The sequence below is a fragment of the Sorex fumeus genome, unplaced genomic scaffold (genome assembly GCF_029834395.1).
Source record: "Sorex fumeus unplaced genomic scaffold, SorFum_2.1 ptg000073l, whole genome shotgun sequence".
Classification (NCBI taxonomy): domain Eukaryota; kingdom Metazoa; phylum Chordata; class Mammalia; order Eulipotyphla; family Soricidae; genus Sorex; species Sorex fumeus.
Genome location: NW_026606130.1, coordinates 12,298,593 through 12,317,067, shown reverse-complemented (window position 1 = coordinate 12,317,067; position 18,475 = coordinate 12,298,593). Strand labels below are relative to the sequence as shown.

The window sequence follows — 18,475 nt, the reverse complement described above, 5'->3', positions numbered from 1 at the left end:
TAGGTAGTGGTGTAATAATAGGGGTAAATAGGGTGTAGAATTGAAGTAGTTTTAATCAATAGGCTAGATATCCAAAAAGAAAGAGAAAAATGTGACAGAATTAGAAAACTGCAATCAGAGGTCATTGAACTGAAGAACATGGTGGGTGAACTGAAAATTCACTAAAACACATAAGCAGCAAAGTGACAGTAGCCTAGGAATGACATAGTGTGCTTTAAAAACAAGACGCATAAAATTAACAATAAAAACAAAATACATAAAATAATAAAATACAGTATATATCAGATAATTGTGATATAAGTATAATAGGAACAATAGCTAAGCTCTAAGTTCCAGGATTCTCAGGAGATAGTAAAATTAAAGAACTATTGGACAAACAACTTATAGCTGAGAACTCTCTGAGGAGTGACTCATACTCAGGCCCAAGAAGCTCAGAGTTTGAAACAAAATAAATTCAATGAAGGACTTCAAGGCAATATATTGGTTTTAAAGTGATAAAAGCCAGAGAGAATTCTGAGAATGGCAAGATCAAAGAAGAAACTAAAGTATAAAGGAATCCTAATAAGACTCATAACAGGCAATTAACTACAACTCTATAACATGACAATAACATGACTTAATGAAAATGTTGAATGAAATAAATATCCCAACAGTGATAGTCTATCTTGCTAAATTATCATTCATTAATGTTTAAGGGGAGACACAAAACTCTACAAATAACTAAAGAGTTCCATGACAGTTACACCAACTTTGCAAAAAGCAGTGTCCTTTAAAAGGCAAATAAATAATTAAATATGCCAGTGAGCAGTGAACACACACACTCACACACACGCGTGCCTGCGCACACACACGCACGCAGCACGCACGGCAAAAAGTCCAGCTTTGGAGTACTAAGATAGTCAATTTTTTTAAGTGGGAATAGGGACAGTGAGGTTTTGTACAATGCACCTGAGGTTCACTCATTAAGAGTCAATGCAGTATCAGAACTTCAGGGGGAAACTGCATTAATACCATGGAAAACATCTTTAGAGGGAATGTTCGAGAAGCTGCAGTTGGAACCTGGTCATTACATAGAATGCAGATATCTCAGCACAAGTGTAGAAAATAAAATATGGCTAAAGACATAAAGACAGACAGACTTCACACAAGAACTCACAATCCATACAAAATTATGCCAGTAAGTTCTTCCATTTCAATAATCAGTGGCTTACATTCATTAATCAAAGGACATGGGGTATTAAGTCAAAAATAAACTCAACCATCTACTGATTCTCTTGCTTATAAAAGATTCAGATGAATGGTCATGATAAGCACATGCTCAAAGTAAAAGTCTAAATAATTTAAATAATTTAAATTATGAATCAGAAGATCATCAGGAAGTCAAATATTTACAGAGAAGCTCATTTGACCGTCCAAAGTAATCAGAATTTATTTCTATTATAACAAAATAGTTAAGAAGCACTTATTATGTAATCTGACCATCTAATTATTGACTTACCTCCTCCAACATTTCCAGAAATTCCATGACATTTTTTTGAGATTTTGATCTAGGTTGTTGGCATAAATTTTCTATTGCAGGTTATTAGTATCCAAGACCTAGGATTAATATTTATATAATCTAAGGAGATGGAGGAAATAGGAGGTTTATGTCTCCTGTATTGCTTATCGGTCACCTAAATTATGTCATAGAAATATATGATCATCTAGGATTAATTTAGAATAAGACCAATCTCAGTTTTAAACTTCTCAGTTGAAAAGCTATATACTTATTAGATAAAGAAAAAGGATTTTAGAATGCTCTTGCAAATATACTGATGTGATCTTTGTTTTGGGCTTTTTATTTTTGAATTTTATTTTAATTTTATATATTTGTTCACAATAATTTATTACATTTAATATTTCAACACCAATCCCATCACCATTATAGCTTCCAAACAACATATTTCAAATGTTTCCATTCTGACACCCAAACCCTGCCCTCAAATCAGGACCTAAATAATTTATTTTGTATTGCTTGTTACGAACAATCTGCTAAAAATGATCCAGAATTTTCTTTAGAGGAAAGTGTGAGAATTGTTATATTTCACCCTGGAGCCATTATGCCCTTCAATAATAGATTACTAACATGTTGTTAATGGTTGAGCCTCGTGTGTATGCATATATATACATATATACATATGTATGTGTGTATACATATATATAATTTTTTTCTCCCTGAAATGGGTTGCTTTCTACTTTACCCCTCATCAAATGTGGTGTGCTACTCTTGGTACATCAGTGGTGTAGAGTAGGAGATGACACGTTGCCACAAATGCATTCACATGCTCCAGGAATTCTAAAATTTTAAATAGGGTGATACACCAGAGGTTAATTTTGTTGTTGTTGTTAATTGGTTGGAGACTTTGGGATCCAGAAGCTTCTCTGCAGCTTTTTGCTCTTGTGTTACTCTCTTCTGGGAGATTTATTAGTGAGTGGATCATGGCCATTAATGAGCTTATATGACACCAGAGGCAGTTGTTGGGCGTGACTGCCAAACTACCGTAAGCAAAGGGAGATGGTGGGAGGTCGCCTATTCCTGACTCCATGCGAGTCTGGAGATTTCAGTCACAAGTACCACATACCTAAGTTTTTCAGCAGATTCCCTCATAGATGAAGCTTGTCAGAATGGAGATCAGCCGAGAGCATGGTGGCAATTGTGCTCTGGAAATTTTTGGCTACTGGGTCTCTGTTGGGGTTGGGAGGAGAATTCACTCGCCCTCACTCTGGGTTACTCCGGATGAGATAAACTGGCATGGTGTGCAGAGGCATCTCTGCAGCATATAGCTCGTTAATGTCATCTTTCGATGCAGTGGACAGATTATATTCTGACTTTTCAATCAACTTCCTGTGACTTGCGATATCATTTCAATATTTAATGTTCTTTTTCTTAACTGATAAATCACGTATCATGGTGGCACATTAAATACAAGGTTTTTAAGATATGTTATAACTCAAAGATCATATATTCCTAATTATTCTCAATGGTCAGAGATAAAACACATATTATGTTTTCTGAATGAGACCCTTATGATAGAATTGAAACTAATTATGAAATTAGTTTCATGGAGCTACAGAAAGGATTAAAATTTTGTATGGAGTGACAAAATTGTGTTTAAAATTCTTGCACTCTGAGATTCAGTTTATTTTTACTTTGTTTTAGAAAAAGATAATGGTGTAATGTCAAACAGGTCAGTGTCATCCTAGTGAGCCTTGTTTACATCAACTATATATTGGGCTATATAACTATCTCTCAAGTTGGCTTTTATCTGATCTTTATCGTAAACTAACCAAATGGGTTAATATTACTAAATGACTTACTCCAGTTCATTTTTTAATATATTCAATTAATAGATATTTAATATTTATATTATAGTTTTTAATTCATTATTCTTAGTAAGTATCCTAACAACTGTAGTCCTGTTGCAGAAATATAAAACATAGGAAATAAACAATAACAGCACAGTAATTTTACAGTGACTCTCTTATCATTTGAGGAGTGTGATAATTCAGGCCAAATAAGTAGATTCTCATTGTATTTTATTTTGATAAAGTTTACAACGATTTATTGCATTCAATGTTACCACACCAATACCAACACTGTTATACCTTTTCACCATTATTTTGAATTTTCCCAACTACCAGCCAACTCTGCTCCAATAGCAGGTCTTAAATAATTTATCTAATATTGCTTGTTATGAATAATTTGCTAAAATAATCAAAAATATTTCTTTAGAAAATTCCTTAGAAAGTGTGGGAAGATTGTTGTATCTCACCCTGGAACCATTAAGCCCTTGTATAAGAGATTATTAACATGTTACAGGTTGAGTCTTGTGTGCTAATACTTTATTAATCAATATTGGTTTCCTTCTACTTTACATCCCATCCAATGTGGTGTGCTACTGTTGGTACATCACTGGTGTAGAATATGAGATGTTCATGGACACATACTCCATGAATAATAAAACTTTAAATAGGGTGATAGAGCTAGAGTTCAAGTTAAAACTGGATGGTGATTTGGGGGTCCAGTGGCATCTCTGCAGCTTGGTGATCCCTTTGAGATTTATTTATGATTCTCTGGATCATGTCCATTAATGAGCTTATATATTGTGAATATATTTAAAAGATATTTACCAAACCCTATCTCTTTCACTAATCAATGGTCTGCATAAAATCTCTTTGAGAAGATCCTTCCATTTGCATTTTTGGTAATTTAAATCACTACTATCACTATTAACTGATTTAAAACTTTATGTTAATTTTGTTTTAAAAGAAACATGTGTCATATGTATCTGTACCTTCATTATGCTATGTGTTTTATGTTATCACACATTCATATATATAAAAAAGATTATAAAACCAATTTGTGCTTTTATTTTAATGCCTTTGCAAGCACAAATACATAAATGCACATATGTGTATAAGCATGTTATTTGTACATATGCTGAGTATTTCTTGTAATAAGTCCTCTATAGCACTAGAGTTTCTTAGTAGCTTTTAAAAATAGAGATCAAATAACTCCAAATATAAGAAACAATGAATAATCAATTACTATATTAAAAGCATAGAGGATTAAGAGACCATTATTTTCTTTGTGTTTTTTATTATGAATATATTTATCCTCTTTATATAAGAATATGTGCAAACATTATGGATGAAATTTAGGTAGTTTTCAAGTATCCTCAAGCTTGAAGGGATTTTTAAATTTAACTGTCCTGTTATCATTCAATATCATTCTAATGCCTAACAACCCCAATTGAACGCTTATGCTTAAATAGATGTGACTCACTGCCGGCATTTTCTATCTTCGTTGTCTACGCACCAACATCCAACTATGATGAAGATATTGAGAAGTTCTACATGGAGCTGGAGAAGTTCTGTAAAGAAGACTACACCTTCTACAAGCTCATTGTTGGTGATTTTAATGCCAAGATAGGATGGAGAAGGTCGTGCAAAGAACTCCACATCAGGACCAGTGGCCTAGAATGGAACGAAAAGGGTGAGAGTCTGAGTTCATCATGTCGACCAAGACCATCCTTGGTAACTCACAGTTCCAGAAGGTCGAATCTAAATGTTGGACATGGGAGTCTCCTGGTGGACAGTTCCACAATGAAATTGACCACATCATATTTAATCAATGGTTTTGCCTGATCAATGTCCCTGTTGTCCCAAAATCCCAAATGCGATAGGACCACCATCTCCTTCATGCAGAATTCTACTTCAAGAGCGGGGAGAAAGGGCTAAAAAGTTTAAGAAGAGAACTCCCAGAATGACCACCAACTGGGAGCTCATTAGCACTATTGCGGCAACATGTTGTCATTGACAACATTGACAAGGAATATGATCGACTGGTTCAGCACCTCCATGACTGTGCGAGGAATGCTGAGAGTGGGAAAGCCACAAACAGACACCTGTCTTCTGAAACTCTCAACCTCATTTGCCAATGTGGTTCGACATGAGCTTAAGGCAATCAAAAGCTAATGGCAGCACTCACAAAGCTGTGCTCAGAAACAATAAAGGAAGACCTCAAAGAGAGAAGAGCAGCAGTGTTGGCCGATGCGACAAAAGCTGGGAAAAGTATTCCCAATGCCTGCCTGTCCTTCACCAACTATAAGACCAAGATGACTGCCCTCCGACGTCCTGATGGATCCATCACATCTTCCAGAAGGCTAATGGAAAAATTATCCACAACTTCTACTCAGATCTCTTAGATAGTCACGTTCACCTGCCCACATACCAAATTCCGAAGGATGGATATGTCATTCCCAATTTTCTCCCTTCCAAAATCCGACACACCATTTTGATGGTAAAGAAGTGAAGAGCACCCGACCCAGACAAGATCAAACCTGAACACCTGAAGAATCTGCCATCAGTACTCATCAATACACTGGCTCGGCTTTTCACATGCTACCTGTCTGAATGCAAGGTTCCATTCCAATGGAAAAACAGCAGGACCATTCTGTTGTACAAGAAGGGAGACATCCATCACATCGGTAACTATCACCAGATCTTCCTGTTGTCCCTCGTCTAAAAGTTGTTCATTCAAGTCATCCTGAATAGAATAGGCAGAACACTAGATGATAGACAACCAGGTGAGCAAGCCGCGTTCTGAAAAGGATTCAGCACGATCGACCATATCCACACAGTGACCAAGCCCATTGAGGTTTTGCAAGAGTTGAAGATGCTGCTCTGTCTATTGTTAATTGATTTAAAGAAGGCCTTTGATTCTGTTGTGACTGAAGCAGTCATCGAAGCCCTAGACAAACAGGGCATTCAAACTCAGTACATCAGGATGCTCCATGAGGTGTACTACGGATTCACCACCAGGATCTCACCATTCTACAAGGAAGTGATCAATTACGTAAAGAGAGGGGTTCGGTAGGGTGATACCATTTCACTGAAACTCTTCAGTGCCATCCTCGAGAATGTCATGTGACAACTAGAATCAGAAGAAAGGGGAGTGAAAATAGACAGTCAGCAACTACACCACCTCCACTTTGCTAATGACATCGGTCTAATAGCACCAAACATTACCCAAGCGATGCGAATCCTGGCTGACTTCGACCATGAGTGTGGAAAGTTCAGACTGCAGCTGAATCTCACCAAGACAATGTTCATGAAAAATGAACTAGTTCCTGACATTTCATTTGCTCTCAACGGAATGAACATCTCCAAATGCAGCAGCTATGTGTACCTGGCTTGAGAACACAACATGAGGAACGATTTGGTACCGGAACTGTTCAGGAGGATGAGAATGGTGTGGAACCCCTTCAAGAGCATCAAAGAAGTTGTTCAGAGGATGAAGAACCTCCGATTCTGGGCACATCTTTTCAACTCCATTCTCCTTGCACTAACATACGCCTCAGAGACCTGGGCCCTACGCAAACAGGATGAGAACGCTATTCGGATCACCCAAAGAGGAATTGAAAGAGCTATGCTTGGAGTATCATGCTCGAGTGAGAGAAGGAATCCGGAGTTCCGCCCTCTATTGACGAACGAAGGTTAAAGATGCTGCCTTGTTTTCCAAGATGTCGAAAATCAGATGGGCCAGTCACTTAATGTGATTTGGAGACAACCACTGGACTAAAGCCATTACCGACTGGATTCCACGAATGTCAAATAACACCTGGCCGCCCATCTACAACATCTCGTTTGTTCAGGGTCTTAACGAAAAAGTTGGACTTCTTCGTTAAGACCCTGAACAAACGGTTTGATGCTCTTCATGTTCTTGGAGTGAGCAGATGCCACTGGGCTACATTATTACATGACAGGGTCGAATGGAGTCATTACTGTCACCCGCTCAAGCAAATCGATGTACAACAGGATGACAATGATTACAAGTGATTACAAGTCCAAAATTAAAATTACATCTCTAAGATTTTATAATGAATTGTGATATACCTGAACAAAACTCAAGTCTTGTGAATTCCAGTCAATGGTCTCTCCATTTTCTGTGACACAAATATTTTTGCTAAGAATAGATTGCTCGAGCGGGCCCAGTAACGTCTCCATTGGAGACTTTGTTGTTACTGTGTCTGGCATATCGAATACTCTCGGTAGCTTGCCGGGCTCTCCGAGAGGGGCGGAGGAATCGAACTCGGGTCGGCCATGTTGGCTGCGTCCAAGGCAGACGCCCTACCCGCTGTGCACCCAACAAAGTGCATGATACATTAATAGATACACAGTAAATACTATATTACAAAGCACCGGCATTGGTTTTACTGGGCTGTTCAGTTATTCATAAGTACATTGTAAAGAATGTATGTGCTTTAGAACAGCTTCTTTTAAAAGATTGTTTTAATGTTTGGGACAAGGCATGTCAATAGTAAGTCCAGTTGTCTGAATTGCAAATTCAGAAATATTTTCCATACATTTTTTATGATATCCCTCCTGCAGAATCTAGAATTCCTCTGGGAACTTTATCCCATTTACCATTAAAATCTTCCTTGGAAAATGAGTGTAATCTATTATTCTATATTTACTTGTTCTTGTAGAAGAATATATGCCTCAGAAAAGTAGAGTACTCCTAATGTGACCTTATTTCACTAACTAAGATTAATTAGACTTAGGAATTGCAGTAGTGTCTTTATGGTTGGGTGTCCCACTTCAATAACACCTGTGGGCTTGGAAGTAGACCCATTAGTATTGGAAACAGAGTATGCCTTATGGGAGCTGATTCCAAAAGGTCAGTGGCACTCATAACACCATCTTTTATATGCATTTCAGTCTTCAATTGCAGAAGAGAAAAGCTTTTAGCAAATTGTGCTTTTTGTTAATTCAAGTAATGCCATGATATAGTAAAGGTGTACTGGCATGAATCTCTTAGTGGTTTTATTTTCCGTATGTTAAATGAAGGGCTGGAACAATAGCACAGTGGGTAGGGCGTTTGCCTTGCACACAGCCAACATGGCCGACCCGAGTTCGATTCCTCCGCCCTTCTCAGAGAGCCCGGCAAGCTACCGAGAGTATCTCGCCCGCACAACAAAGCCTGGCAATCTCCCCGTGACGTATTCGATATGCCAAACACAGTAACAAGAAGTCTCACGATGGAGATGTTACTAGGCCCGCTTGAGCAAATCGATGAACAACGAGGACCGTGACCGTGACTGTGTTAAATAAAGATGATAATACCTACCTCAAAACACTGCTGAGATGATTAATTTAAATATTATATGGTCAATTTATAGTATGGAAAAATTCATAGTAAATCTGTTAAAGAGTAGATTTTGTTCCTTAAGGGCCTCCAATGAAATGTTAGTAATTATGTTTCCAAGAAACCACCCTTGGAATGAATGCTGGGATTTTATAATTTATTTAAATTTGGGGGCTAGAGAGATAGACAGTTCAATAGGTTGGAGCACATGCTTTGTATCTGGAGAGCCCTGATTCAATTCCCAATACTGCATGTGCTGGGAGCAACCCTAAGCACAGCAGAGTGTGACCCCAAAACAGATTCTTTTTTAAAAATTTACTTATTTCACTCCTTTTACCCAATTTTTATTATTTTTTGTATTGTCCATGTATTGCACAATTGGTTGTAGTTGCACTTGTGGCACAAGGGATTACCACAACAATCCTGGAAAGTTCATTTGATGATTTGTGATATTGTCAGGATTCAACTTGCAGCTTCATACAAGGCAGGCATTCTATATACTAAGACATCTTCCCAGGCATAATTTTTGAAAAGCTCCTTCAAGCACATATTTTTTAACTTCTTTGTCAAATTAAAATAAGGGAAGAAGAGAGTATAGAAACTTTACTATGTGGTTATTACTTTATATTTTACATAAAATAACCTAAAATAGATGTGTTTTCTTTTTCTAATATATATATTACAGACTGAACAAAGGGAGAGGGAAGCTAAGCTGTAGTTAAATTTGTGACGTAGTTCTCCTGTTATTAATTATCAACTGGTCTTCACTTATTTATTTCCCCTATTTTATACCACAGATATTCATTGAGTGACAAAAAAGGAGTCTTTTAATTTCTGAACTATCCAGTAAGCAAATTAGAAAAAATACAACAGTAAATTTGACAGAAAAATACTAAAGACTGGGATAAAGGAGTGGGATAAAGGGATGTACACATTGAGGCGAGGGCAAACTTTAAGCATGAGAAGTTCTTGTTTTAAACTAGAAGAATATGTTTCTGTCTCTTAATCTTGTGAAGATATGTGCATTTGTTTATCACTGTTCCACTTATAAATTCATTCAAAATGTATTTAATTCATTCATACAAATTACATATGACAAGACTCTGTTAATAGCAAGAGAGCAAAACATTTGTAAAATATATGTTTTTCAGTAACATTGCTGTTTTTCAGCAGTGGTGATCCGGATATCTCTGTATTCTAAGAGTTATGTGTATTTTATATTTCTATGCATCTCTGATAAATTCACATGTGCATGGCAGCAATCTCTTATATTCCAATAACTTCACTTTCTTTTGATGTGACTATGTTCATGAAACATGGATTTTTACTTTTGAATTTTGTAACCTGAAGGTTTGAGGTTTAATCACTACCGATGTAAAAGCCATTATAAAATCTGTAAGTTCTTTTTTACACATATTTTACCTGTGCTGTTGTCATGACATATATTTACAATACTTGCTGAAGTATAAATCTTTGCATAGCTCTTGGATTTGAGACAAGAAATATTGCCAGAGCCCAGCTCTGCAAACTCCTTCAGACTATAAGTGTTCCACATTCTCTGGCAAAAGCAACCTTAATTTTCTTTTTCTCTATCTTTTCCCCAGAAAAACAAAATTAAGTGAGTAGACCTAATAAAGTTCTGCCAGCATTGATGATGAAAGTACAGCTGTGAAAATTAAACAAATATACTATTGAGTTGCATACAGTTTAATAGATTTAACAAACTAGGTTTAATAGATTCTGTGTATTTATTCACATCTCTGATATGTCAGGGTATATATTCATGCAATTTCTGCTTAGACTTACTTTAGAAGAGTAACTGCTAAAACACATTTACTGAGCCTTTACCTATTGTATTTCTTCTACTAGGGAAACAGAAGTATCTTTGTGCCAGCAGAAATGATTGCACCATTGATAAATTCCGGAGGAAAAATTGTCCATCTTGTCGTCTTCGAAAATGCTATGAAGCAGGGATGACTCTGGGAGGTATGAAGTATTCTTTTTTTGTTCTCATCTAATCCCCTCATTGTTTCATGAAACAAAATTTATCTACTTTTTCCCCCATAAAAAGGTGTCATTATGTAAAATACTGTTAATGATAGTTTCATGCATCCATCTTCCCAACACCACACTTAACATGATTGTTCACTTCCCTCCACAAATATCCCATGGGGGCCTCCCAGTAACCAATTTCCAATTGTGTCCTTTGGCTGTTTGTTGCCTCTTGACTGTACCTTTATGTTCCACATATAAGAGATATTATTCTGTATATGTTCCTTCTATTATGACTGACTTCACTGGAATATATCCTTAAATTCCATTCACATAGTAGAAAATTGCATTATATAATCTTATTAGCATACATAGTATTCCATTGTGTATATTTGCTACAACTATGCATCAATAGATGTATATTTGGATTGTTTGCATATACTGACTACTGTACTAAGTTCTACAATAAGCACAATATACCCTTTCAAATGATGTTTTTGTATTTGGATGGTAGATGCCACATTTCTACATTTAATGTTTTCAAGGATGCTACCTATGCTCTGACCTCTTCATGAATAAAGTGGTCATTTGTTGGTGCCTTTTTTTTCTTTTTGGGTCACACCCATCGATGCTCAGAGGTCACTTCTGGCTCTGCACTCAGGAATTACTCCTGGCAATGCTTGGGGGACCATATGGGATGCTGGGGATTGAACCCGGGTCGGCCTTGTGCAAGGCAAACGCCCTACCTGCTGTGCTATTGCTCTGGCCTCTGATGCTGCCTTTTGAAATAAGCAACCATGCTACTTCCTCCTTTGGGGTTCGTTATATAAGCAAAAGAACTAAAGTGGTTTTAGGGTCCATATTTGGATAAATAAGAGTGGATTTGACCACGAAGAGTTTTCTAGGGGAAATAAAAAGTAACTGCTCTGACTATATGATGTTTATTTGTGGCACAAATGAGAGAACCAGGTAATACAAAATAATCACAGGTTCATAATGACCCAGGCATATGTTGGCCCTGAAAATCCAGGAGTATCTGTTAGATGGTACCTAGGTTGTAGGGCTAGTCACTTGGAATGAAATGCTGATTGTCTTTGGATTGTGTGACTAGAGAGCCAAACAGTGCTAATTTCCTGTCCCACGTTCTCCCAGGAATGAGCATCCCTTTTAGTGATTTCCTTTTATTTGGAGATCTATTGATAATTTAAGAAACCATTTTTTCCTTAGCACAGGTGTAAAATGCTTCTCTTTCAAGGACAACCCCTAGTCGTAAGGCCTTCTATTCCCCAGTCTATCCTGAGTGTTGTCACAACTTCAGAAAAAAAATAGATGATATGTAATGCCCCTTCAAACTTCTTCATTTATTCATATTCATATATGCTCCATGCCAGAGTTGTTCTTATTTCTTGCTGTTTCCAAAAATAAGCAACATTTATTTAAAAAAAAAGCTTAGTCGTCAATTTTGATTTGCAGATGAAATCTGAAGATACACAAACTAAATGCCTGAAACTTTAGCCACATTATCTGATTACTTAACATCCTGGAAAGCCAAGTGCCTAAAATTCTGCCCCTCCCAACCTGACATACTTCCGCAGACTAATTTAGAGCAGCATTTCTTTTTTTTATTAGTGAAACACCATGAGGTACAGTTATAGACTTACAAATTTTTGTACTTGGGTTTCAGTTATACAATGATCAAGTACCCCTCTCTCCATCAGCGCCCATCCTCCACCACCACGGGTCCCAGCATCGCTCCCAGCCCCATCTGCCCCATCCCACCCTGCTTCCCTTTTGTTCTCCCTCTCTCCTTTTGGGTCCTGTGGTTTGCAAGATAGGCATTGAGTGGCAATCATGTTTGGTCTATAGTCTACTTTCAGCATGCTTCTCCCACCCTGGGAGGATCATCCCAACCCCCTTTATTTGGTGCTCCCTTCTCTATCTGAGCTTCCTTTTCCCCTACCATGTGTGGCTGGCCTCCAAGTCATGGAGCAAAATTCCTTGTACTAATCTCGGCCACTCCTGGGTGTTAGTCTCCCATTTTGTTGCTTTATGTTCCCCAGATGAATGCAATATTAGTGTGTCTATCCCGCTCTTTCTCACTCATTTCTCTTAACATGATACTTTCCATGTAGTACCACTTGTATGTGAATTTCATGACTTCATCTTTTCTAACAGCTACATAGTACCCCATTGTGTAAATGTACCAAAGTTTCTTTAACCAGTTATCTGTTCTCGGGCAGTCAGGTTTTTTCCAGATTCTGGCTATTGTAAAGAGTGCTGCAATGAACAAACAAGTGCAGATGTCACTTCGACTACTTTTTTGCCTTTCTGGGATATATTCCCAGGAGTGGTATTGCTGGGTCAAATGGGAGCTCAATTTCTAATTTTTGAAGAATCGTCCATACTGTTTTCCAAAAGGGTTGGACTAGAGCAGCTTTTCTTAAACTTCTTCCACTCACATCTCCTTTTTCAGTGAAAATAGCTGGGAAAGCCCTTTCAGAAGCACCTTGATTTCATTATGCATTTGAATTTTAAATTAATATTGGTCATTGCACATTCAGAGATGTTTTACCCTAGCCAAAATTTGCAACTCCTACATTCAGTTAAACAACATCATATGTGATTAAACAGTTTTAAAATGTAAGATTTAGAGCACCTTCCCATCTTTGATTCTGCAGAGTTCAATATATTCAGTCCTGTGTTTGCCTATTTGCATATTTACAGCAATATAATATAATCTGCTAAGTCTTCATCTGGAAAATTCTATCTCCATTTTTATAAATCATCAATATTTAAAAAATCATTGTTCTACAAATGAATTGATTCATGCTCTGTTGCAGAAAATTTTAACAGAAGCATCTCAAAGTATGTCTAGTACTCTCAGACATCAGAATAATGTATTCTGTGAGTGTTTTTTCAGTTAGTCACATCAATTGAGACTCAAATGTCAGGAAAAATGCAGTCTCATTCTTGTTTCTTGGCTTACTCGAGGAAAATACTACAAACCTGGTGAAATGGAGAGAAAAAATCAGAAGTGGTGCAACTTAATACTGAGAAAATTTGACAAAGGTATTGATAAGGAAACTTTCTCCTTGTAAACGCTTTGACCTTATTGTGAGAGTTCTGTTATACTCAAATCTCAATTGTTTACCCTCAATTGTATAAATTATATATACAAGGTGGGGATCTCCCATATATAGAATCTTAATTTTCCATCTATTGATAAGAATTTTAAGCAAGTCTGGTTTGATGCATATAAATTTTAATGATAATGAAAATACTCATAACCTTTTAAGTCCAATACTTAAAATTCATGACTCAGCTAACACCCTTGATTATTTTTCAGTTTGTGATATAACTACAGTAAACTTACATATAGCAGTCTATATATAATAGCCTTGCACTTGGCTGACTCTGGTTCACTGCCAAGCACCTAATGAGGCATTTTCTGCTGAACAATGCCTGAGTGAAAAGCCAGGAGGAAGCCCTGAAAAATCTGTGTGTGACCCCAAAATTGAAGAAATTCCAACAACCAGAGCATCTACAAAAATCATAGTAATCACCTCACAATTAAAGTATCACTAGATCTTTTCTGGAATCATATTCTAATGAGTTCAATATTATATTCAGCTACCATGTCAGACGAAAAACAGTTGTAGCTATCCTTTACACAAAATTGAAAAGTAAGGAGCTGGAGCAATAGCACAGCGGGTAGGGTGTTTGCCTGGCACACAGCCGACCCGGGTTCGATTCCCAGCATCCCATATGGTCCCCTGAGCATTGCCAGCAGTAATTTCTGAGTGCAGAGCCAGAAATAACCCCTGTGCATCACTGGGTGTAACACAAAAAGCAAAAAAAAATTAAAAATTAAAATCTTCCAGAATGGGAATTAATGAGTGAACAGGCATTAGTGCTTCAGTTATATTGGTGATATGAGCAAGTGGTATGCCTATATATACAAAACACAGATTTAACAAAACTGAAAACATGAGATTTAAGCTGCAACAAGTGGAACTTTGTAATGTGCCTGTCAACTTGACAGGCAGGGATAGGGCAAGGGCTCAGGGTGAGGAAGAAATATGGAAACATATGTAGAGGAAGTTGTACCCTGGTGGTGGGATTGGTATTAAAATATTATATGCCTAAAACTCAACTATTAGCAACTTTTTAAATCACAGTTCTTAAAATAAATATATAAATATGTTGTAATTAAACCACAAGAAAAAGAAAATTATTATTCTAAATTCGTCCCTCTATTTTCTACTACATTTCTGTAAGTCTTCCTTGGTGTAAGTTTTTAACTTGACAATTCAGTGAATTTACAACTTTAAATCAACAATGAATAAATATAGAAAACTTCAGTAAAGGTGTATTTTCTGAACTAAGACTTGCCTCTCACAGAGTTTGAGTTTTAGGCTGCATGATCTGACTAAACTGACTTTTGCTGAAGTGTTTCATCTATTATTTGATGATGGGATATTATCAACTTGGGTATAGTTAAAAAACACAAACTTCTTCCAGCTTCTTGGTGTTTGTCCCTCCTACCTTCCATTCTACCTGTCTACTTCTTTCATTCATTTAGTAACATGTTAACAATAGCATCAACTATTTTAGTTCTGATGTTACAATATTACAAAGCAAAAGTGTCAATGCCCCTCCCTCACTAAATTTTTTGAAATTTAGTTACTATAGTTTATGCTCTATGTTTTCACTAGTCTTGACAGTTATATATTTGTTATCTCATTTTACCACCACCAAAATGTCCAAATTCCTCTACCAATGTCCTAGAGATTTTTCCTTTCTACCTCAGTATTTCCCTCCCCCATGCATTTCTCTCCACCAACCTGGTATTCTAAAGTCTGTAATCCAATGCCCAGGGTTTTTTATCGTTTGATGTTATCTATATGCTTAAATTTTTTTCTGTATGTACCACAGAAGAGTAAAATCATCTTGTACTTGTCCTTATCCCTCTGGATTGCTTTGCTCAACATGGTATCCTCCAGTTCCATCCAAATTTCTGTGAAGCACATGACTTCATTTTTTTCTTGTGGCTATATAGTATTCCATTATATAGATTATACCACAATTTTTTTAGATTTGAAAATTATTTTGTTTTAAAAATTATTTTTGTTAAAACACCCTGATATACAAAGTTTTACATAATGCAGTTGTTTCAGACATATAGTATTCCAAACCTCCAGTGTGACATTCCATCCACCAATGTCCTCAGTTTACCACCCAACCCCAGCCTGCCCTTAGGTGCATAACAAATTTACTTCGTATAACTTGCTTCAACAAAACTTAAATAAATGGGAAATAAAATGATCAGAAAATAAATCAATAAAAGCCAATTTGTGATTGCTATATTATTTTAACCTATGAAAATAAGGAAAATAAAGCATTTTATACAACATAATAAAATACCTATTCTCATTTACATAAGTAACTTTTCAACTCTGAAATTTAAAATATAGTGTACTAAATTTTATTTTGTATTTGGATTTCATTATGGTAATAATCATGTCTTGCCTATTATTAATAAAACTTTTTAAAAAACCTGTGATACATTCTGGGGGAAAAGTCATCTCAGATAGAGAAGGGAACATCAAGTAAAGGATGTTTGGAGGACTCGCTCAGGATGTGAGATGCATGCTGAAAGTAGACTATAGACCAAACACAGTGGCCACTCAATATCTCTATTGCAAACTACAACACCCTAAAGGAAAGAGAGCAAAAGGGAATGCCTTGCCACAGAAGCGGGGTGGGGTTGGAAGGAATGGGGTATGGGGGTGGGAGGGCTACTGGGATCATTGGTGGTGGAGAATGAGCACTGGTGGAGGGATGGGTACTCAATCATTGTATAGCTGAATCCCAGTCACAAAAGTTTGTAAGTCTACAACTGTACCTCATGGTGTTTCACAAAAAAAAAAAAAAAACACTGTGCTAATATATTTAGCCCTATTTTTTTTAACTTTAGCTGCCACCCAGTTAAAAGTTTAATTCTTAAATGTCTTTAAAACAATGGTCATTGGAAGATTGCTTGTTTGATTTTCATTGTTGAAGTTTTTAATGACTAATCTGGGTTTTTTGTGATTTATATTGAATAGTGTTAAGAATTAACGAAAATACTTTAACTCAAATTTATTTCAAAAAGAAGCATTTGCTTCCTTTTGAAATAAGTTTTTTTTAGCATTTTGAAATAACAGCTCTTTATGTTTCTAAAAAGAAAGTGTTCAAAGAGATAAAAATTAATGGGCTGAGCATGTATTCTCTGCATTCAAGAGATTCCGATTCTCAGGCACCACAAATTGTTCTTAAAGCACAGGCAGGAACAATCCCAGACCACAGAACTGTGAGGAGGCCCTAAACAAACCTGGGTGTAGCCCAAAGTACAATTAATTAACTAATTAATTAAAAGCTTCTGGGGTGGTTGTATTCTCAAACTGATTCTTTACAAACTATATCAGGCTATTTACTGCCCATTCATTACAGAATAGACATTTCTTTGTACATGCTCATTTCTGACTTCTTTTAAAAACCAAGCAATTGTTTCATTGATCTATATTACTTGCCATCTTTCCATTTCAGAAAATAGTTATAGGAGAAGTGGTAAGGCACTTGCCTGTGTGCAGCCTACCTGGATTCAATCCCTGGCACCCCAAGCCCTGTCAAAAGTGATTCCTGAATAAAAGAGCTAAGAGTATGGCCTGAGCACAGCTGAGTATGTCCCCTAAATAAAATAAAACAAGTACCTATAAATATTATTGTACAGAGAAAGACCTTCCCTCTGGTGTATTAGCTTCAGAGTTTTCACAATTCATAATTGAATAAATATATAATCATGTCTCACTTTTGTCCGTACTTTCCAATGATATAATTCCAGTTTCCAAGAAGCAATGAGAGAAACTTCTCTCTGCCGTCTTCTCCCCTAATCACTTTCTCTACTTTATGTCTATTCCTCTCCAAATATTTCCATTGTTCTTTGCAACTCTCATTTCAAACATTTTTTAAATTGCACTGGCACCTACATACTGCCAAAACCTAGAGGAGAAGAAATTTGCCAGATTATTGAGAATCTGAAGAGCACAGAAATTTTCTTCACATGTTACTCTAGCATGTTACTCTAGCATGTTTTAGATATGCTTACCATTCATTGTCTTGATGATGTAGAATAAATGACTTTATGTCCGTGAACCTCATTCCCTCAATAGCCATATAGGAATAATGAAATCTTCTTTGCTGGGCATTAATAACTTGAAATTTAACACTATTATAACCTTATTACCTCAATTATAATAAATTTTAAAATAATAAAATAGGGGCTGAAACGGTACTACAGCAGATAGGACTTTGCTCATGGCCGACCCGGGTTCAATCCCCAATATCCCATATGTTCCCCCAAACACCGCCAGGAGTAATTCCTGAGTGTAGAGCCAGGAGTAACCCCTATGCATAGCCGGTGTGAACTAAAAAGCCAAAAGTTTTTTCAATTTGAAATAATAAAATAATAATATAAAATCTCCTTTACAAAATTCTGTTTGTAAAGAAAATTATAAAGTGTAAGTACACAATAAATATCACTGTAACCCCACTTCTTATCTGCATGGAAATATGTTTATGTGTTCTCAGATCATTTTACAGACTGTTAGGGCCAGCACTGCCCCATGCTATTATAGTGTGGTACTGGATCCTTAGTTCTCTTAACTCTAAATCACCCCGAAATAAAACTTTGAAGTTTGTTCTCTGTGGCTTATATTACCATCCTCCAATTATATTCATATTTAATGACATTAA

At 36.4% G+C, this 18,475-nt stretch overlaps 1 protein-coding gene across 1 annotated transcript in view; it reads left to right on the top strand.

Moving 5' to 3' along the window:
• AR (androgen receptor) overlaps positions 1–18,475 on the top strand; it is a 195,472-nt gene that overhangs the window by 146,322 nt on the left and 30,675 nt on the right. Inside the window, exon 3 of the mRNA XM_056130004.1 lies at positions 10,559–10,675. Within this exon, the coding sequence (XP_055985979.1) occupies positions 10,559–10,675 (117 nt within the window). The remainder of the gene's footprint in view (positions 1–10,558; positions 10,676–18,475) is intronic.